This window comes from Cyprinus carpio, chromosome B3, assembly GCF_018340385.1.
Source record: "Cyprinus carpio isolate SPL01 chromosome B3, ASM1834038v1, whole genome shotgun sequence".
Classification (NCBI taxonomy): Eukaryota; Metazoa; Chordata; class Actinopteri; order Cypriniformes; family Cyprinidae; genus Cyprinus; species Cyprinus carpio.
The window spans coordinates 39,899,744-39,923,718 of NC_056599.1; the positions used below are offsets into that span (position 1 = coordinate 39,899,744).

Consider the following 23,975-nt stretch of genomic DNA (forward strand, 5'->3'; position numbering starts at 1 on the left):
TAACATCACTCTGCACAGGATGTAAACATTCCTCCAGCACGCAAATAATTAGAAAAAAAAAATGCAGTTTAGTACGTGAGGATGCCACGAAATAATTATATGTAAAAGTAGACAATAATTATTACAATAGGCTAAGTTAGGCTTTAAAATGATACACTTATTATTCACGATATGGAAATAAAATATAGAGCATGATTTAAACATGCCATTAATGTGGTTATTCAAGTCCTCTTTTATTTTTTGACTAATTTTTATCCTTTTCGTATCTCCCACATATGCAAGGCGGTCTGTGTTGCAAGTTGGTGAATGAAGATATTTGCCACTTTACATACCAGTGAAGACAAACCCAGATTAAATGAACACTCATTATCTTCGGCCACCGCGACACAAATGTGGCTTTCTGTTAATGACTGTTCCTCCTACTAGTGATGGGAAATTCGGATCATCGGACCTCTGAGTCTCGTTCAGCAAAATGAACGAATCTTTTTTCGAGTCATTTCGTTCATTTTATCAAAATATAATTAAAATGTTACGTGTTACTTCCCTAACACGTCTACTAGTACTTACGCAAACGTTGATCACACTACAAACAATACAAAACTATAATGCTATAAGAAACAGAAAAGATTAATTCATTGTTTACCTGGGTCTTCTATGATTAGCTCAGCTCACCTCTTATCTGACAAGACAGGGCTTGAGTCGTTCCTTCATCACGTGACAGCCCCATAAATTTAACCATAGACTGTATAAAAGACTTTAACCTATCGTTCGTTCTTTTGTCACGTGACGTGACAGCATCGGATAGAGACATTAATTTACAAGCTTCCTTACAAACGGGTGCATTGTTATTATTATCGTCATCATTATCATCATTATTATAATTATTATTTACTCTTACAGTTACTGCGTTTCTGGTCTCAAATTGTAGCTTTTTACTTTTTACTTCTTACAGTTTATAAATGTGTGAATTTCTGTCATGATGGTTATTTTCCATCCACTGAATGTTTTAACAAAGGTAATAAAGAGTTGGTTATTATTATTATTAAGTCTCTTTCTGACTCAGACTGCATTGGTAACGCTTATGGGTCTGTCATGTGATGAACGAGCGACTCGGAAAACCCAAAGACTCGAGAGATGAACTAATCAATTTTCTTTCCGGCTCAAGACTACATTGACTGAAACAGGTGCTCTTGGAACTACTAGACTAATTCCAGTACAGAACCCATAGAATTTTGCGCATGCGCGACTGAACGACCCAGCTAACAAAAAAAGGTCCCCAGGACGTCCCCTAAAGGGCCTCTGCGAACGTCCTCCGGACGTCAGCGTGTAGGGCCCCCTTGACGTCGAACGTCCGTCCGCGAACGTTATAAAGCGGACGTACTGCGGACCTAAACGGACGTTCGGAACGTCCGGGGGACGTCCCCTGTTTGCTGGGGAATCACTCCCCGAGATGATTCGTTCTTGCCGAGTCACATTAAAGATTCATTCAAAATGAACAAATCGTTCAAGAACGACCCATCACTACCTACTACGTGATTTAACACAGAGTAACAGCTCACTACCAGTTACAAAATACACTGTAACAGTCTGTCACAGGCAACAAAAATAACGACTTTATTCAACAATTCCTCTTCTTTTGTGCCTCTCTGCATCACCGTAGTGCCATTTTGGAGAATATGAGATGAATGCAGGCAGCGTACACTCTTCTGTGTCAGCCGCGCTGCACTGATGCGCTGTTTTCTTTCAAACAAAAACACAAATATAAGTAAAAAATAAATAAATTCATTACTTTTGTTTTCTTCGAGCAGCCTACACCCACCTCATACACCTCATATTCTCCAAAATGGCGCTACGGTGATGTGGGGAGAGATAGTCTCAGGTAGAGACTGAAGGTCTGGAATTCATGGCAGCTTTCATTGGCCAAGGCCCGCCCATGAGGCTAATTGGCCACCATGTCAAACAACCAGTCACAGATCGTTTCATTCAGCGGCATGTTTCGGAGCGTGGAAATGTCGCCACATTAACAGACCGGTGTGTAAAACTCTCAGACGTATTTTAAAGATTCTATGCTGCAAACTTTAAATATTTCACATACTTTTGATAATCCAGCGTTTTATTGATCCTGATAAGCACTGGTCTTCACAGTTGTGAAGTTGTAAAGAATTATACACTACTTCTTCTTTTGTGAAGGGGTTTGGTGCAACGGTATCTTTTTTTCCAGGCGGAACGTTAAAGAACACGTCACACACGTCTTGCGGAAATCTTGTAGAATTCAACCAATCCGATGACGACTTTGACACTACTGAAGTGTTTCCACTTTTGTGTCCCATATGCATCAGACGTTTAACCAAAAACCCCTGAGACAAAACGTCTGAGGCTGAGACTAGGGGAGAGAGACAGAGGAGAGGAATGATTGTTTTTTGTTTATTTTACTTGGCAGTCTATGGGACAGTCTCAAGTCTCCCGGTTTTCATCCAAAATATCTTAAATTGTGTTCCGAAGAAGAACGAAGCTTTTACGGGTTTGGAACGACATGTGGGTAAGTGATTATTGACAAAATTTTCATTTTGAGTATCACTTTAATCTATTCTTGTACAAATTATTTCTAAAAAGAAATATGTATTTCTTTTTAGAATTAATTTGTTTGTGTGTACACAAACAAATTAATTCTAAAAGGGAATATATAAAGTGTCTTCGTCTCATGTATATATAAACCATGATGGTGATGATAATGATAATAATAAAAATAACTGCATGAATATTGAAATCGCGTGCATTTCATAGGTAGTTTAAACAAATATTTTTGTTTAAAAAGCCTATAACATTTATGACATATTTTTGGTGAGTTTATAATGTAATAAATTGCTCAATGTAATAATTGTTATTACATTATGAGCTCAAGATTTGATTACATTTTGACAAAATGTTACATTATGAACATTTTATTACAATAATAGTGTAATACTTATTACATTATGTGCAGTTTTTACATTATGAGTTGCTACACAAGTCAGTAAAAGGAGAAAAAAAGAAAATTAGTTACGTTAGTTACAGTTGCTGCTTTCATAGAACAACATTTAGTTGTTTTAAAATTGAAACTTACATTTAAAGGGATACTCCACCCCAAAATGAAAATTTTGTCATTAATCACTTACCCCCATGTCGTTCCAAACCTGTAAAAGCTTAGTTCGTCTTCAGAACACAATTTAAGATATTTTGGATAACTAACACTGTCAAGGCCCAGAACAGTATGGAAGCCATTGTCAGAATAGTCCATCTGCAATCAGTGGTTCAATCTGAATTTTATGAAGTGACGAGAATACTTTTTGTACGCGAAGAATACAAAAGTAATGACTTTAACAATTTGTTTCCTCTGTGTTTTTCCGCATCACTGTAGCACCGTTTTGGAGAATATGAGCTAAACGCATGCAGCGTACGCTCTTCTGTGTGAGCCGCGTGGCATGGATGCACTGTTTTCATTCAAATCAGAGCGTAAATACACTTAGAAAATGTATTCTTGTGATCTGATCTTTCTGATGTTGTGCAATGCAAACCTGCAAGATCGAGCTGTCTTTGCAATGTGGTCTTTGAAGTAGTGATGTTACGTTCAACACTGAAGCTTCAAACCATTTTATCTAAACAACATTCACATTGAAGCACTGTATAGGAGCTTGATTCGTTTTGAGAAAAGCATGTGATCTATGACTTCTGAAGCTCCATTCACTTGAAAACCACGTGACTGCTTCAATATCTGGTTCAAACTAAGCGAACCTCAGCACCGTTTCCTTTACATTATATGTGATTATGATGTGTTAGCATTGTTTTGTTTGTTTTTTTTGATGGAAAATTTTCAAAAATTAACTTTGGCCATGAAATTACAGTCTAGGGACTGAGGCAGAGTTAAAATAAACAGATCATAGATTTAATATGGATTTATGTTTTATTTTAGTGCCCGTACACCAACACAAATGAATGACTTTGACAATGACCGTTATTTATATAAAATATAATGAAACAAAGAATCAGCTGTAGAACCACATGTGAAACCACTAGCTGTAAGAGAACATAACACTTTGGAGGGTGTTATTTATTTTTATGACCACTAGATGGCCACAGCATAAACCATTTTAAAAACCTTCGCGTAGTGAACCTTTTTGCAATACAATTGTGTTGAAAGCTTTGCAGGTTCGGAATGCTTCACTTCGCCAACACTGCTTTGAAGGTCAGCTGGTCATCAAAAGTTACACCAAGATTTCTGACCGAAGTTGATTGGGTAATTGTAGAAGAGCCTAGCTGGATGGAGAAATCATACTGTAGAGTTAGAGTGGCAGGGAAGACGAGAAGCTCAGTCTTTCCAAGGTTGAGCTGTAGGTGATATTCTTTCATCCATGCCGAGATGTCCGCCAGGCAGCCTGAGATCCGTGCAGTAACCGTTGGATCATCTGGTTGAAATGAGAGATAGAGCTATGTGTCATCAGCATAGCAATGGTAGGAGAAGCCATGTGCCTGTATGATGGGACCCAGTGATGTAGTGTATATGGAGAAGAGGAGGGGTCCAATAACTGATCCCAGAGGAACCCCAGTGACTAGTTGACGTGCTTTGGATGCCGCCCCTCCCCAGGACACCCTGAAAGACCTACCAGTGAGATTGTATATGGTGAGATTGTGAGATTGAGTATATGGTCTTTTCAAGGCCAAATGTAGGTCAACTGATAAAAACAGCAATGTCTTATGTGCTATTGTGCATTTTCACAGAAATTGTACTAACCATTTGATCATTTTGGTCCCACATATTGGATTTTTATTTCCTTAACCCTGGGAGTACGGTCCCACATATGGGGTTTAGAAATTTTGGTGACTTCACATAACTACTAAATTCAAACTGTGCTTTCACACTTTAGCTGACGCTGAGCCAGAGAGAGACGTGCACTGCGCTTGTTATGTTATCACAAATATGCAGTGTTCTTAACCACATAATGTATATTTTAGGTTTCAGACATTTAAATACACATAATTACTAGTAAAATAATAAATTTAGAGTTTGTAAAATACACACACGTCTATGGAAGCAACAATAACAATCCATTCAACTTTAATTTGTCGATGTGTTTTATTCATATCCGATACACATAGTGTAGTTAATTATAAAGTTCACTCTATTCTTCTCCCAGTTCACCGGCCACTTATAACTTGTATTTTGGGAGAAATTAATGAATTCACATGCTGTAAATCTGACTGACAGGACTCTGAACTGCAGCACCCATCTCATGTTACAGATCACGATCAAGATCAGTTAGAAACTTTTTTAAACACAAAACACACTCATTTACACATATTTGTGAATCGGAATATCAGATTGTTCATGACATGGTAAGCAAGTTTGTGAATGTTTTAGATAAAAAAGGAAAAACGAGATAAAAGCAATCCAACTGTCATATAGTGTTATTGTGGCCGTGGTGTGTCACGTGATAAGCATGACGTGTCGCCATGGAAACAATAAGGGGAAACGTTCTAAAATAACGGTCACCTTAAAAAACTCACTCTGGGCCGCTAAAATATTTTAAACTTACCACTGAAAGGGATATGTGTGGACTTTACTTTCATTAAAAAGGCTAATTTCTACTATTTGTAAATGTAAGCCATTATTTTAAATGATATACAAGGGCTAATTGGCTGCTTAATGCAAATGTAACTGGCCACATTTACAAAACCAGGTGATTATGTTCGCCCATCTATGCAAATGTTTCTTAAACGTTGGTTTGTAGTGATCCTGTAGATTTTTAAAGACACTGATGGCTCAGCCAACATTCTATTATTGGGCCCATATGGGCTGTAAATATGGGCCCTATATGGGTTTGTTCATGGGTTCCATGTGGGCTCCATCTAAATTAGCCCATATGAATATCATATGGGGCCTGACTGGGGCTTACGTGGGGCCCAAGACCCATGTTGGTCCCACTTATGACCCAGCATACAATCCAAGGTGGGGCTGATGTTGGCCCCATACGGACTGTAAATATGGGGCCTAGATGGGTTTGTCCGTGGGTTTCATGTGGGCCCTATATGAATTTGCCCATATAAATCTCATATAGAACCTGAATGGGGCTCAACTGGGCAAGATACATAAGACCCATACTGGTCCCAGTTTGAAGCCCATATGGGTTACACCAGAGTATGGGTTTATCATTGGGTACAGGACTGGCCCCATGTGGTTTATGCTTGCATGTTCTAATGAGGTTTTTTGAAGCATCACGCCTGAACAGTATAATTAATTATAATTATTCATTCTAATTTACCTGTGATATAAAAAAAATTATACATTTTAATAAATTGATAAAAGCAACATCAGTATTTTAGTTAGGTAAATGTCAATTTTCTACTTGAATATTCCACTGTTCATTCATCAACAAAATCACAAAACATGAAAGGTGCAATTTAAAAATAAATCAAATTAAAATGTAAAAGTTAAGTATATCAAAGACTTTATTAAATAATTCAGACATTTTCAATAAAACTTCAGGTTTTGTAAAGTGTTAAACACCAACGTTACCAGTTAAATTTAAAACAGGATAATACTACCCCAACAGCTGGTTTTACATAACCAAACTTATGTAACATTTAAAAAATAATACTAATAAAAAAATGAAAAATCAACAGTCAAGAAATGAAAACTTTGTCATGATGCACCCTAATGTTAATCCAAGGCCATAAAAAAATTAATTAATTTTTGGAACACAATGACATTGTTATTTAAATCTGGGAATTTTCTGTCCCTTCACTGAAAGTCTGTTCAGCTTTTTAATTCAAATCATCTGAAAAGTCATGAACAGACTTTCAATGGAGAGACAGAAATGTCTTAATTTAATTAAATTACCAAACCCCCACACAGGGCTCAGACGCAGGACAAAAAAGTCTCCCGTGAACCATTTTGGTCTTTCTGGTTCAAGGTCTTGGTCATTGCATTCTTCTTCAGTCCACCTATAAAAACAAAAGTTTACACACATAATCATCTGAAATGTCCAGCTACATACTTTAAACTGTAATTTACTCACCAAACCCATAAAACTTGTTCGTCTTCTAAACACAAATTGAAGATATTTTTAATGAAATCTAAAAGAAAAATTTGCCCCTCCACTTGAATTTATTTCTTATGGGTTTCTAATGACATGAGGCTAATTACATGATGACCGGTTTCATTTTGGGTTGAACTATTCTTTTAGGGTCTGGATTAGGGATTGGTTTAGATTAGTTATTGCAGAGTTTATTTCTATAATAAGTACATGTAAAATGTAACATGTTGGGGTCGAGGGGGTGATTTCTTTTAGAAATTTTTCAAAAATATATTTATCTCACCTAAATGTTTGATTATGCACTGCCTTTTTTTTTGACAATCGTGCAAATGTTGCACAATAGCTTACACACAGCACAAGCCTGATTTCATGAGCTGTATGTGAGGCTGCCTTTTACACCAGGTTCACACATACTCCGTTTGCAGTGTGCATGCAGTCCATGTGCAGTACGTAAGCTGTGCAGAAACAGCACAGACTGCTTACACACTGGAGTCTGCAAATGATCCGTGGCTGTTTACTACAAACACAACATTTATCCATTATTTTGATTTCAAATCCAAACATTGTTACTGAAAATGCTTCTTCAGCAGTGATTATTTTTAACAGTACAGTAATACAATCTTTCATAGATGTGTTCAAATGCAGTAAATATAAGAAACACATTATCCAATGCTTTTTACTTTTGCATTTACTTCTAGATTTATATATTAAGTTGCATAAGCAAGTGTGAAAACATTTAAACTACTTTTCTTACATTATCTCTAACATTCTTAATTAAAACTTACCATTGACAGAAACAGTCAGCTCTACTACCTTTTCTTTTGCATTTAATTCTTTATTACAAGCAATTCTGCTGTTCATAAAGAACTTTGTTTTCCTAAAGTACCCTAGTGCCATCTGTTATTGCCTCGTTTATCTTAAAGCACTCTTTCCCTTTAAACCTAGACAAAAAGTCATAGCCTATATGTTGACTGTAAAACACAGTAGACTTAAAATCTATGCATTTATGGTGTAACTACTACATTTTCGTGTCAATCCATGTTCATATTTACCGCAAACAATGTGCTGTTTCTTTTTAATTCTGTGCTTGCAGTGCAGTAAAAATGGATTGCTGCAGATGCACTGCTCCTGGAATGTACTGCTGTATCATAACCGTGTGCAGGGTAAACGCTTTAACCCGTTAACACGAACGCGCAAAAAATACTCACTGCATACATACTGCAAACGGAGTAATGTAAACCAGGCATTATGATTGTTATTGATACATGGATGTCGTACTGAATGGTTCAATATAATATTGAGAGTTGTAGTGTTCATATTGTGAAAAGAGCTTTAAACATAAATCTGTATGAGTAGTTAAACAATTAAACACATTTACCACGACGTCAAAAAGGCATAGATCTCGAAATCTTTTCTTGCCATGTCGGCCAAAGAGATTGTACTGGATCGCCAATTCATTTGAAATCAGGAATCTCTTCATCATCCTTGTAGAATCATCCAATGAAGAACAACCAATATCTGCAGTTTTTGCAACCTAAGTACAAACACAAACAAAATTATTTCTAGATGACATGCATAAATCAGGTCACCCGCAGAGTGATCTCAGAATCTGAATTTCATTTCAGATTTTCTCTCTTTCTTATAGAGTTGTCAAAAGTACTGACTTCAGTACCAGTCAGTACTGACATTTTTAAATGATTAGTAATCATTTTTTAGTAATATAGTAATCACTCTTCCATCTTAGAAACATTGCCAAGATACGAAGCATGTTACCTGTTTCTGATGCAGAAATGCTAGTTCAGTTTGTGGCACTGCTGAGGTGGTATGGAAACCCAGGTTTCTTTGACAGTGGCCTTCAGCTCATCTGCATTTTTGGTCTCTTGTTTCTCATTTTCCTCTTGAAAATACCCCACAGATTCTCTATGAGGTTCAGGTCAGTTTGCTGGCCAGTCAAGCACAGCAACACCATGGACATTTAACCAAATTTGGTGCTTTTTGCAGTGTTGGCAGGTGCCAAATCCTGCTGGAAAATGAAATCAGCATCTTCATAAAAGCTGGTCAGCAGAAGGAAGCATGAAGTGCTCCAAAATTTCTTGGTAAACGGGTGCAGTGACTTTGGTTTCAAAAAAACACAATGGACCAACACCAGCAGATGACATTGCACCCAAATCATCACAGACTGTGGAAACTTAACACTGGACTTCAAGCAACTTGGGCTATGAGTTTCTCCACCCTTCCTCAGACTCTAGCACCTTGGTTTCCAAATGAAATACAAAACTTGCTCTCATCTGAAAAGAGGACTTTGGACCACTGGGCAACAGTCCAGTTCTTCTTCTCCTTAGCCCAGGTAAAATGGCTCTGACGTTGTCTGTGGTTCAGGAGTGGCTTAACAAGAGGAATACGACAACTGTAGCCAAATTCCTTGACACGTCTGTGTGTGGTGGCTCCTGATGCCTTGACCCCAGCCTCAGTCCATTCCTTGTGAAGTTCATTCAAATTCTTGAATCGATTTTACTTGACAATCCTCATAAGGCTGTGGTTCTCTCGGTTGGTCATGCATCTTTTTGTTCCACACTTTTTCCTTCCACTCAACTTTCTGTTAACATGCTTGGATACAGCACTCTGTGAACAGCCAGCTTCTTTGGCAATGAATGTTTGTGGCTTACCCTCCTTGTGAAGGGTGTCAATGATTGTCTTCTGGACAAGTGTCAGATCTTCCCCATGATTGTGTTGTGTAGTGAACCAAACTGAGAGACCATTTTGAAGGCTCAGGAAACCTTTGCAGGTGTAGCTGATTGGCATGTCACCATATTCTAAATTGTTGAGATAGTGAATTGGTGAGTTTTTGTTAAATGTGAGCCAAAATCATCACAATTAAAAGAACCAAAGACTTAAACTACTTCAGTCTGTGTGCACTGAATTTATTAAATACACGAGTTTCACAATTTGAGTTGAATTACTGAAATAAATGAACTTTTCCACAACATTCTAATTTATTGAGATGCACCTATATATATATATATATATATATATCCCCGGTAAAAATCACATTCAGGTGGGGTAAAATACACGTATTTGGTAAAATGCAAATTTTAGGGGCTAAATATCATGTTATTGGGGTCACTTAAGCCCCACAGACATGGAAAAACAAGCCGTAGCAACAGTAGCTGCATTTACATGGACCCTACTAATCCAATCGTAACAGGTCTAGAAGCACAATCAGAATAAAAAAGTCACATGTAAACACATCAATCAGATTGAATTGGCCAGATCCCACTTAAATTTCGATCAGATTGTAAGGGTCGGTTTATTCCTTTTGTAATCCGAGTGAGAGAACATGTAAACACTTGATCAGATTGAAAACCGAAACTGGAAAGTACTGCGCAGTGCGCAGTGACGTAAAAATAGTGTAATGATGTATGATGCGCGGAACGAGCTGTTCTTCCTGGTGAATAAAGTGTAATAAATAACTATCCCGTCATTATAAAACTCAACTTTCACTCAGCATCTGTGAAGTGGAGCAGGACAACATTCCACCAGAGTCCTTGTTTAAGACGCTCATCATTTAATATATATTTTTTTAAAGTAAGCAGCACTGCACAACAGCTCATGTGCTGGTTATCGCCTAATTAGAAACCGAAGAAGATAAATATCACATGTGCTTTTTAAAATAGTATGCAACAACAGCAGAAAACTCTGCATATTCATGCAGTGTGCGCATGTCAAAAGAGTAAATCCAATCAGAAGCTTCTGACATATAAAGACGCATATCAACCCGATCACTTTATTTAACTTTCATGTAAACACTACGTTCGTATTCATCAATCAGAATGAATTTATTCCGATAGGAGCAAAAAGTCTCCATGTAAACACACCTAGTGTTAAAGTAGCCCAATTCCGTGGAAAACCCTGGAGTTGGCAACACTGAGCTCCGCGCTCTACTGAAAAGCGAGGTGGGAGCATCAGCTTATTTTCATTTAAAGGGGACAAACACAAAAAACAGGGCATTTTGGCTAATACCCTAAAAGTGGCAATTTCAGCAAGCTATAAAAATTATCTGTGGGGTATTTTGAGATAAAACTTCAGATACACACTCATCAGAGAACAATTAAATATGGTATCAATGCTTTCTATGGCACCTTTAATGATCTAATTTACTCTATTGCAATTAATTTAGTTATTAAAAAATCTAACTATATTAAGATTCATATGGACATCTTAGGCAATGGTGTTGTAGTATTGTTATTTACAGCGTTTTTGTATTATTAATGTTTTATCCATGTCACATTGTGAGAAATAACCAGGATGGTAGTGACCTCACACAGCTCTTTCATGAGAACACTTATAGGCTTTGTCATATATCCTGCCTCAAATAATGTGTTTCTAACAGGAAACACTCAGAATAAAGTGAGATCTGCTGATGATCTGAATGTCTTGTTGAATGAGTGTTGATGGTCTGAGACTCATCAATATTAACAGAGCTGCTGAAAAGACCCTTTTTTCATGACAATAGTTCCTGTTTTCACCTCATTTATTATGCTGATGTTGTCAATGAAAGGAAATTTAAGTGGCCATTGACAGGAGATGTTAGGTGCGTTCAACTTGAAGTACGGCTACAGACGGTGGTCAACAAGAGTAGCCACTTGCAGTCAGAGGCGGAGTTGAAAATAGATACGTCAAACTGGACACTTTCTCCTCCCATTAGTGACTCACGGAGTGTTTGCATACTCTATCACAGATGAAGTGATACCAGCTGCTCTCGAAACACTCTCACGGTATTTTGATGCCACACGTGATGTGGCACCGGTTCAAGTCAGACAAAATTTCTAACCGGCATGCACTGCTTCAAGTCAGATTGCAATCGGTCTGCACAGTGCTGCATGAAGTCGAACGCACCTCTGGTGTCAATACTGAGGGTATTGGTTACAAATCTGTAGATGTTTTTATATGTTCATGTTTTCAACTATTTTTCTTACAATTATTTATATTTGAAATTAAATACATTATTTATATTGTACTGTGAAAATGGTCTTAGTAAGTGATTTATTTATCTATTTTATTTTGGCAGATCAGCTCCTCACATCCTACAATTCACCTTCAATGAAGCTCCTATCACAAGAATAGCATCATCAGTGAAGCTCCTCCCACAATAATAGCATCATCAGTGAAGCTCCGCCCACAGTAATTCAGCTATAAATGCTGGAATATCTCCATCAGTTTACAAGTGAAGACAACCATCAAAGCATCTTTATTAAAGAGGACAGAGAGAAGATGAGAGATCCAGAATCCTGCAGATTCAAACACACTGAAGACACTGAAGAACTAACAGGTGGGTGATTATTCTTCATTAATGAGCTGACGGTTATAAAGCTTTAAGCAGATTTAGATTTGCTGTAATAGGAAAAAATATTTTGAGCTGTGCAATAATATACCTAAAGCATCAAATAATTAGGGAGGGCTCTTTTTCTGGCGCGACTAATTTTTAGTTTTTTCAACTAGAGCTGCAATTTTTGTTGTATATGAGAAACTTAAAAAGGCAAAAGAAACAAAAGTGTAACAAAACAACGTTACTCGTTTGAGCTGCTTACCAGTTCTGACCAATAATTGAGCGCAGAAATAATTCTGTGAAAATCTTCTTTAATAAAACATAAATAATCAAAAGCTTAGTTATTAAAACTAATTAATGCAACATTTGTATTTAACAGTTTTTAGCATTTTAATGAATTTAAAAATGTATTTATTAAAAACTTAAGATGTAGACCGGCCCGTATATCTCTTTGCGACCACAACAAACAGGAGGCTTTGCAGATGCGCACTTCAGCTTGCCCTCAGCAGAAAAGGTACAGGAGCCAAATGAGCTTCAGTAGAACAACAGTGAACTGCGTTCTGACGAGATGTTGTTATATGTTAGTAAAACAAACTTTCCTGTAGGGCTGTGCAAAAAATTGAATGCGATTTTCATGTGCATCTTGTCAATAAAGGCGTTCCTTTGATTAGTAGTAAATATCCAGCTCGTGCGTTCAGATCAGGGTTGCCAGGTTTTCAAAACAAAACCTGCCCAATTGCTTCTCAAAACTAGTCCAATCGCGTTTCTTTCCGGGCGATAAAATACACGTTTTTTTGGCGGGGTTCCTTTGGTAAAATTCGCATTTTAGGGGCTAAATATCACGTTATTGGGATTGGGGTTGCTTCGATGATAAGGCTATTAGCTTATTCCTCATTGAAAATGGTGTTTAAAAGTTTTTTTTTGTTGTTTTTTAAAAAACAGGTCTATTAAATTATACAATGAATTGTAGGCCTACAAAAGCAGCTTTATTTCATGCACTGATTTTCAAAAACAACTTGGTTAACGCGAAATACGTTTCTCTGAGAGAATTTGGGCCATTAATGCAGTGTTAGAAATCTCCGTCAGGTTTTTTGTACTTTATAAAAAATTTATCAGCCGCGAAAACGGTTCACGGGGGGCCCCGCGATTTTCCGCTATGCCACTGGTGACAACACAACTATTTACAGCACTTTAAAGCTCTAAAAATTATCCAAATTGTATTTTTAATTGGATGACCAAATACATTTTTTTTTCATACAATTATTTAAATGAAAAAAAAAAAAAATCAAACCACCACTATAACCAGTAGATGGCTGAAGAGGAGCACTTATTGTCTCCTTAGTCATTAATTTTTACTTTTTGCTTCATATTTTGAAATTATAAAATCACTATTATAAAATATCAAATCTTGATGATTTGATATTTTATTATAGTGATTTTATAATTTCAAATTTGGTCAATGTTTTGTCAATGATTTAACAAAAGTCACCAAATGCCTTTTCTTTAATTTGCAACAGAATCACACATCAAGAAAGTTTCTTAAAGGGGTCATATAATGGTATTTAAAAGATCATTATTTTGTGTATTTGGTGTAACAATATGTTCACATGTTTTGATGTTCAAAAAACACATTATTTTTTAAATGCTGTACATTATTGTAGGTCCTCTATGCCCCGCCTCTCTCAAACCTGTCGTTTTCTACACAGCCACTCGTGATTAGCTGAAAACCTTGCAAGCACTCGTCGGAAATGTAACGCCCCTTTTCATAATAGCGAGCTTCAGCTTTAAACATAAATGTTAAGACAGTAAATAATTTCCTTAGTTTTACCATCAGTTCAAGCCCCGAAAGGGGAACAGAGTCACGTGACAGACACAGTGATGAAGCTCCTATGTATTTGCAGTACACAAGCCATGATTAAGAAAGCTTACTCCACTGTCTCTCTCTCTCTCTCACGTACACACCTAATGACCCAATACTCTACACAACGCAAAACTCAGCATTTGAACAGTCAATACACTGAAAAAAAATGTTATGTTGACTTTACTTAATTTTATTATGTCAAGGGGTTGCACGAAATAAATTTATCTGAATCCAGATATATTTTTTAAAGTCCGCGTGAACCGGAAGTTGCAAACGACTTTTCTCCAGTGTTGTGACGTATTTCCGAGAGAAATGGAATACTAAATGAGGAAAAATAGTGGGCGTGGCTTTATTTTCCAACTAGCACCTGATTGGATCTAGAAAAGTAGGTGTTTCATTCAGAAATGGAGGCAGATCTAAACACAAGTTTACAATCGGTTGTTGAGGATTACTCGCCGCCTGAAACACCGCCAGCAGTCCCCTTCAATCGAGAAATTAATATGAGAAAACAATATGAGCTCCCCAAAGAATTAGGTTTTGGTCCACATCACACCAAGACAATCAGATATGAGAATAACCTGCAACAGAAATACAAATGAGCAGGAATTAAAAAGATAAATTGTAAGCATGTTGAGGAAAAAAAGTAATTGTCCAATAATCACAAACTTGTGTCAGCACAAAACATGTTAAAGCCCACGACTCAAATCAGATCACTACAAACTAATTTGTGTCCAAGTCCAAATTTTAATAAAACCTTATTACTATAAAAAAATATCCAACAAATGGCAGATTAAGAGGTTGGAAGTGGACAGACAGACATTGACTTAATTTTCAGGAAAGATTATTTTAATTATCAACTTATTTATTTATTCACAGCGGGACTATTTTTTGCAAGCGTGTTATTCCTCTTATAAATTACTTTAGAGCATTTAGAAATCACATCAGAAAATAATGCTTTCAAATCTTTAGATGCTCTAAGCAGACAGACAGGAAATTATATGAAACAAGAGGGGTATATTGAAGTTTATGGAAATTGTGTGAATTAAGTACAAAACAGATTTGGTTTCTTAAATTAACTACCATTGTTTGTACAACAATGCAGGAAATATAAACACCTGTACAATGTTTTAGAATAAATAATTGTGTAAGGTTATTTACATTGTGTCAGATCATATTAAATGGCGATTTTTTTTTTTTTTTTTTTTTTTTTTTATAAACTGTTTGTGAAATCAGAAACAGAAAAATCTCTTAATGCAGTCCACAAGCCTACAACAACTAAGTACATTGTGAGATATTAGAACTGAGTCAACAAGTCAAGACCCCTGCCAGCTCTTAGTTTTGTTAATTTAATTAATTTGTTAATTTAATTTAGATGTCTTCATGCCATATCACTAACTCTATTAGTATTTGTATTTTTCATGTTCAACTTCTATACTAAAAGTATTACTTTGAAATTGGGAGCAATAAATGCAGTGCCAACGTAATTAGTCTTTGTGTTTAGAGCATAAACAAAGTTGAACAACATTAACCTGCTAGCTAAACCCACATTCTTATCCCTGTCGTCTTCTGCCTACCACTTCAGGTTAATTTTAATGTAACGTTAGGCTTGGCCGGTCTAACGTACAAGCCTGGACACCAAGAAAGGTGCAGCTACAATTAATGTTAACATTCGTAAAACTGTTTTGCTTTTATTCGGCTTCCACAAACTAATAAATAAGTCAAGACAAACACTGAATTCATCATGCATTTACACTTAAGCTAAGTTAACTTACCTTACACAACTCACGTTAAGCTAGTAATTTATATATAAAAAAACACAAACTTAGCATTAGCTAAACATTTTTTCCATCAAATGTTTTAAAGTGTAAACAGAACCCTGTTTTAGTAACAAATATAACACACCAATGGATTGAAAACACAATAAAGTTGGACAGAAAAAATATTATTGTTGTACTATGTGTAATAACGGGCAAACAAAATAGCATAACATAAGTGATAATGTTAGCCTATTTTAGTGAGATGAGTGATTATTTTGCACATTCCCCCTCTTTTTTGTGATGCATAATAAGGTTAACAAAATGAAAATTAAATGTGTCAATTCTTTTGTTATGTGCATAGTTATTGTAGGCTAAACATTAAGCTACTTTAGCCTAAACTTGGAGTTGCTATGCATCTGAGTGAGAGAGAAGTGCTCTGGGGCGCACACATGAAAAAATTTAATGGACAAATAACTCAACAAAATGACCAAAATTTTGCATGACAATAAGCTTCCTTTACTCTGTTATCAGGGTTCCTTTTTATGTCCACATTTCTCTGCTTTTTTTTTTTTTACAAGTTACTGAAAATAAACCCTTTTTACTTTATTTCAGAGTTGAATGAAGAAATAGTGGAGAATGAAGAATCAAGTGATTTTGAGGGGAAAAATCATGTCAAAACTGGAGAAAAACCTTTGAGTTGGTCTCAAACAAAACAGAAAGATTCAAAGAAAAGAAGAGCCAAGAAATCTTTCACCTGCACTCAGTGTGGAAAGAGTTTGACAAACAAATATGGTTTCAGTGTTCATATGAGGGTTCACACTGGAGAGAAACCGTTCACTTGTAATCAGTGTGGAAAGAGTTTCACACAATCATCAAGCTTTAAGAAACATATGAACATCCACACTGGAGAGAAGCTGCATGCATGTGATCAATGCAGCAAAACATTTTTGAGGGCTTCATACCTGAAGAAACACCTGACAGTTCACACAGCAGAGAAGCCACATTCATGTTATTTGTGTTGTAAGAGTTTTTCATGTCTAGAAAATTTGAAAGTACATCAGAAAATACATACTGGTGTGAGAGAGTACATGTGCTTTGAGTGTGAAAAGACTTTTATTTCAGCTGAACATTTGAAACTGCATGAGAGGATCCACACTGGAGAAAAACCTTACAAGTGTTCACACTGTGACAAGAAATTCAGTCATTCAGCAAATCTGAAAAGACATGAGAGGATTCACACTGGAGAGAAAACCGTATCACTGCACTGCATGTGGGAAGTGTTTCAATAATTCATCTGCTCTACACAGACATACAAAAAGATATCACATTAAGTAGATCATCTTCAGATCCAGCTCTTTCAGATCTGATGCTGCATCCTCACCAAAAGCAACACAATAATGTATCAAACAATAAAATATAATTTGGATCAATCTGTTCCCAGTGAATAAAGTTCATTTTCAAAACCAGCAGATTCAACTGTGAGATTCAGATCAACTCAAAGATTGAGTTCCTCCCCAAAGAACAATGTCAGATAATTATTATTCTTGTATATCATTTTGCTTCATGATATAAATGATATTGTGATGGTTACAACCACTATAGTATTTATGGTAGTCCTGTTTGGTAGTGTGAGTACATTAGTTTCTAGCCAGGCATCCTTTATGAATGGCATGGTATTCGATTTGGAGTAATGGTGGCATGCACGCTGAATGCCAGATGGGTGGCTTTGATTTCTTTCTTGGTGGTAATTAGGTTTTATTTGTTGTGTTGAACGCAACATTTTTAAAAAGTGTGATATTTTCTATAATCATGTGCATTTAAATGTTTTGTGCAGACTGCAATGATGGTTTGTGTCAGAGTTGGAAAACTGTTGTCGTAGCTGGTACTAGGAATGTGATATATATGGTTGAAGTGTATGTTTTCTTTTATATTGTGCTGTATTGAAATGTGTATTGTTGTATTTATGTTATTCGATGTGTTTTTTTTTTTTATTATTATGTTCTAGCTTAATAAGGAGGGTGTCTTTCTGGCTCTGTTTTAGGAGCTGGCCGGTTTCATTGTTTTGAATTACTATTTATGTCTGATGTAAAGTATTGCACATTTGCACATGATATATTGGGGGGTGGTGAACCCTTCCGGTATTAACTTTCTACCAATTGAAAATCCTGTTCTTGATGCAAAACTGTAAAGCCTATCTATGACAAGCAATAGATTCTCCACATTCTCCACTCCACATAAATCATTCATGATACCGTCATTTTTTAACAACTTGACAAAAGTTCAGAAACATAAATAGGCTTAGCTGGTAGCAAGTTAATACCGGAAGGGTTCACCAACTCCCAATATATTATGTGCAAATGTGCATTATTTTACATCAGACATAAATATTAATTCAAACCAGTGACACAGGTTAGCTCCTAAAACAGAGCAAGAAAGACACCCTCCTTATTGTGCTAGAACATTCAAAATCATTTTAAAACACCACACATCGAATAACATACATAAATACAACAATACACATTTCAATTATAATATAAATGACAAAATACACTTCAACCATATATATCACATACTTCGTACCAGCTACGACAGGGGTGGGCAACAGATTTAGTCTGAGGGCCACAGTTACTTTGGCAAAGTAAACGGAGGGCCACACTTTGGACAATTGCAATTAAACATAGTTACATGATTAAATGGTACAAATTAATGCAATGCAAATATGTATAAGAGCTACTCTACAGTTTACTTTGACAGCCTATTTCAAGGCCTGATACTTATTTTTGCTAGGCCTGTCTGACCTAGGCTACTCTAAGGTTACAATAACTGGATTTACTTTCAAGGATTCATTTCCTACACTACCCTGCATATTGTTCAACTGTCATTCATACCAGCTGTAGCTTTTCAAGATAGAAAACTATTAACAAAACTGCAATGTATGTGTGCAAGTTACATTAACATACAGACTTCAGGCAATCTGGCTTGGAATTATCAAATTTAATTGAGGCTATATATCAGAGGGAGACCTTCATCACTGAATGAAAAAACATATTCAGTTTTCAGTTGTGATTATTATTTTTTTTGTAATTTCTTTCACATATTTTTTAAAATCTTTTTATAAAATAGAACACAATTTAAGTGCAGATCAACTTCATCACACGTATGTTTGCTTGAAAGATATAAAGGGCCTATATAGGCCTATGCATCTCACAAAATTTTAATTTGATTTAGCTGTATCATCACTATCTACGGGACATGCATAAGAACAACATGGCAACATGAAACTGAGCAATGTTGTAAAAATAACATCATCGATCAAGGGTAACTTAATGGAACTTTGGCTAGGCCTACTTTAGAAAAATGTATTTCGGCCTATGCAACTGAGATGAAGAGCTTTTTGTCGGTGTTCTGTAACTCAATGTGAATGAGACGGTCGCCTTTCTTTACTAAGTCACCGAAATCTGGGGTTGTGTTCGACGTTGAGATGCGCAACACGGACGACAGGTGTGTGTCGGTTAGTCGTGATCTGTAGCGTGACTTGTTAAAGTTCATTACAGAGAAAGTCTGCTCGCATACATACGTGGACCCGAATAAAATGAGCATCCTTTGCGCATGCCTCCGCATGTTAGGAAACTTGCCCTCGTTCAATGCACCGTAAAACCTGTCCAATGATGACTAGGCGAATTTCTCCTTGAGAGTGGGATCGCACTGCATGTCAATCAACTCAAGCTGAGCTTCCGGAGGTGCTTGGTCGCTGTCAAAGGAAAAGGGGGCAGACACCAGCTCCATCTCTTTTTCAATTTTTCCGAAATCAGAGAAACGCCTGTTAAATTCAGTGTGCAGATCCTCGAGTGTAGTGGTGTATTTGACAGTGATGGCACATGCTTCATTGTGGCGAGAGTTGGGAAATGTGTAAAGCTCTTGTTTGTCATTTGTCGGGAAAACAGGGTCAGCTTTGCTCTGAATGTTCGCACATAGGAATACAGTTCGTGCACGAACACATCCTTCCCCTGCAGCTTCCGATTGAGGTCATTCAAATGGCCCATTAAATCCACAGCAAATGCAAAGTCAAGCATCCAATCAGAATCTTCAAGTTCTGGAAAGTCACCAGCCTTCCCGACATTCTCCAGAAACACCCCTATCTGATCTCTCAGGTCCCACACACGGCATAGCACTGTGCCCAGGCTCAGCCAGCGGACGTTTGAGTTGTATGGGACATCAGTGTGTTCTGCCTCCTCTGCCTCACTCTCCTCCAACAACTGGATAAACTGGCGGTGGTTAAGCGCCCGGGCCCTGATGAAATTGACAAGTTTCACCACAGTTTTGGTGACATCATCAAGCTTTAACACAGACTTAGACAAGGCCTCCTGATGAATGATGCAGTGCAAGAAAATCAGAGTTGAGTTGGGGTCATCCTCTCTCACCCTGTCCTGTATCCTACGCAATAGCCCAGTGTTCTTCCCGGTGAGGTTTGGACAGCCATCAGTGGTCACGTTCAGTAACTTCGCCCACGGTAGGTTCATTCTCTGCATGCATCCTGACACCGCATCATAGAGGTCTGAACCCCTTGTCGTCCCCTTCATTGATTCCATCGCAAGAAACTCCTCCACTATTTCAAATGTGTCAATAAAACCTCTGATGAATATAAGCAGCTGGGCAGTGTCTTTAATATCAGTGCTCTCATCCAGCGCTATTGAAAAGTATGTGAAATCGGTTGCCCTTTTTAGCAATGCAGATGTCAGCTCATCATCAATTACCTCGATGCGATGAGTAACTGTACGGCGAGACAGGCTCACATTTTCGAACTGACTTTTGCTGTCAGGGCACAGCACGCTAGCTGCCTCTACCATACAGTCTTTTACAAACTCACCATCTGAAAATGGTTTGCTGTGTTTGGCGATTTTGTGTGACACCATATAGCTCACTTTTGTTGCTGACTCCTGGACATTAGACTGCTTGGTAAAAATATTCTGCCTGGCAGTTAAGTTGGAGGACAATCTCGTGGCTTTTTCTTCCCTCTCCTTTGCGGAGAAATTCACGGCATAATTAGCATGTTTAGCATTGAAGTGCCTGCTAATGTTATATTCTTTAAAGACAGCGATGCTCTCCTGACATATCAGACAAATCACCTTTGAGCCGACGTTCGTGACGAAATATTTTGACGTCCATTCTTTATTGAATGCTCAACATTCAGAGTCAACTTTTCTCTTTTTTACTGCACTCATTTTGACATTTTTTTTATGCCGCCGGCCGTTTAGAATTTGTTACTTTGAGGAGTGAAGAAGAGAAGTAAAGGCGCAAATTGTAATTTCACACAGCGACATCTGTTGGATTGTTTTTAACCCCTTTTCACGTCAAAGATCACAGATTATTGTTGTTCAAAATTCATTACTCGTCAAAATATCACACTATTACTTCTGGACAATCTGAGCATCATTTTAGAAACTTCAGAAAGGTTTAAGACTCCAGCTTCGATATTTGACCACTGTTTATGTTTAAACTGGTTTGCAGTGACATTAATTTCTTAATTTATGCTAGGAGTGCAAAATAATTAATCTGTAATGATCATAATTTTGAATAGAAATCATTATACTCACACAACATTTATTCTCGTCTTCTCCGGTTTATTTGTGTTCAAATACATAAAAAATACAGCATCCGCCAGGCCTATTAGTCCAATGGTGCGCATATTTGGAGAAATAATGATTAGTTAACATGTTAGTAAAATATTTCGTCATACAGAAAAACATTTTTATTCATTTTTCACTGAATTATGCGATCTGAAGAGCTCAAACAGCGAACGCAGCCAGATGTGTCTCCTCTTCCTGATTTGCGTCAGACCTGTCAATCATCTCACGTCACGTGATTCATCATGCGCGATAACTAAGCTAAAGTGACATTTCTTCACTGAAACAAGAAGCTAATAAATGCACAATTTAAGTATTTGTACGATTATGTGTTTTGTGTGTGATTTTCGTGCGATTTGGGGTTTTCATATAAATAATGAATGTCCAAATTGCGAGTGCATCGAGCACATCGCGGGGGCCGGATTGAAGCAATATGCAGGCCGGATCCGGCCCCCGGGCCGTATATTGCCCATGTATGGTCAACGGTATGCATTATAATGCATGCATGCTGTATATATTATATATTATGATGTATCATCTGATAAATAATCATAACAACAGTTACAGTACATTACAGTATGTGCCTGTTTGTGGTTATAACTTTTAAAAGTGTGATGCATTATAACACCAGATGAAGCCTGCATTTATAATGCATCATATATGTATTCTTAATGCATTATAATGCATGTGTCATGCCCCTGGACTCTTTCTGGGTGTTTCCCTCTCCATTTGCTTTTCCTGACCTAGTTTTCCCATGTTAATTGTTTAATTTGATTCCAGGTGTGTCTCGTTGTTCCCAAATTAAGTTGTGTTAATATTATCAATAGCAATCATGAGTCAACAATTTGATGCAACTTCAATAAACATGACGGGTTCATGTTGATCATGTTCATGTTGATCAAACCGTGTTGACCAGCAAAAAGCTGGCTTGTTTGAAAGTGACTTCTGTGTGAGCTGTGCTATGAACAGTAGACTTTTTTTTGTTGTTGTTGCCCAGAATATTTCGTTGAAATGGGCCACACCTTTAGTTTTTAGTCTTGGGCTGGAGTGTCACTCAGGCTGATAGAGTCAGTCCACAGGGAGAGAAGAGATGCGCTGAGGAAAGCCAATTAGTGTGCACTTTTACACTAAGCACATCTCCCAATCGCAAACACAACAAGATTTTCCTCAGATCCACTGTACTGCTTTCATGAGTGGCTTTGCTTATTTTCTACGTTGGTTAATTTTGTACGTTAAATGAGTCGGTCTAACTGCTTAAACACAGTTGTTAAACTAACTTGCTGTTCACTAACTAGTAATTTGTCACTCGCTAGTGAAAAGAAGACTGAATACATGTTTTTGTGAAACAGGTCACAGAAAAATACAGAATATATTTAGTAGTCATAATTTTTTTGTCACAAACATACTCAAGGTGCATTGCACTGTGGTGCTGAAACTGGAGACAGGTTTGAATCTGGTCTAGTCCCAGTGGTGTTTTTGGACCTCTGTTGAGTTTCATTGTGTGAAAATTGAAGTCGGTCTTGCCCGGTGTATTTGTTTTTTTTGTTAAAACATCTCATTTTCAGTTTTGTAGTCGTGACCAGCTCATTTGAGTGTGAGCCAAGGCCGAAATCAGAAGAGGGTGTGAATCCAATTCAAGACCAAGTCCACACTGATGCTCTATGACAAGAAAAAAAATGACTTGGGAGCCAAGACGACCATGAAAATATGGTGTTGGCCGTGTTATTATTGTTTACTAAAATTAAAATTAAAACTTTAAAAAATAGTTTTTGTTAACTGAAAGAAATATTGAAAGCTGAAATAAAATAACATAAATATTAAATGAAAAGTTTAAAAACCTAAATCAAAAAATATAAATGTTGCCTTGGAAACTAACTAAAATTAGTAAAAGTACTAAAATTACTAAAACTGAAAAAAATCAATTATAAAAAATAAAAATGGCAAAAGCACATAACAAAATTACTAAAATAAAAATTAAAATAAAAACCTTATATCTTAAAATAGAATGTACTCCAAAATATTAATAAATGCTATAATAGTACATAAATAATACTAAAATAACTCGTAGATTTGGACTCGCGAACCAGAAAGTCAACACTAAGACCATGAATCAAGCCTCAACTCAGTCTGGACACAGACTTGAGCCTCTTCTTGTTTCGGCCTTGACTTGGACTCAAATGAGCTGGTCTTGACTACTTGAAAATGCATTACATTAAAATAGTAACACAGGTTGCTAATGCCATTAGTTTGAACTTTATAGGAGCCAGGTTCCACTGCGGCAGTAGTAGCAAAGAATCAAAATAGACAGGAATGAGAACGTGCTTATGGACTGTACAT

The 23,975-nt window shown here is 36.8% G+C and overlaps 1 protein-coding gene across 1 annotated transcript; it reads left to right on the plus strand.

Moving 5' to 3' along the window:
- The first annotated feature begins 11,795 nt into the window (after positions 1-11,795).
- On the plus strand, positions 11,796-17,893 carry LOC109086813 (gastrula zinc finger protein XlCGF49.1-like). The gene is made up of 4 exons (XM_042721428.1): positions 11,796-11,986; positions 12,139-12,399; positions 16,627-17,267; positions 17,849-17,893. The coding sequence occupies exons 2-4, from the start codon at positions 12,267-12,269 to the stop codon at positions 17,891-17,893; spliced, it is 819 nt and encodes a 272-aa protein (XP_042577362.1). The 5' UTR covers positions 11,796-11,986; positions 12,139-12,266.
- Positions 17,894-23,975: the final 6,082 nt, after the last annotated feature.

Coding starts and splice junctions, on each gene's coding strand:
- LOC109086813 (XM_042721428.1), top strand. CDS start 12,267: ATGCTGGAATATCTCCATCAGTTTACAAGTGAAGACAACCATCAAAGC. Junction 12,400..16,626: donor AGACACTGAAGAACTAACAG/GTGGGTGATTAT, acceptor ACTTTATTTCAG/AGTTGAATGAAGAAATAGTG. Junction 17,268..17,848: donor TTCACACTGGAGAGAAAACC/GTATCACTGCAC, acceptor TGTTTTGTGCAG/ACTGCAATGATGGTTTGTGT.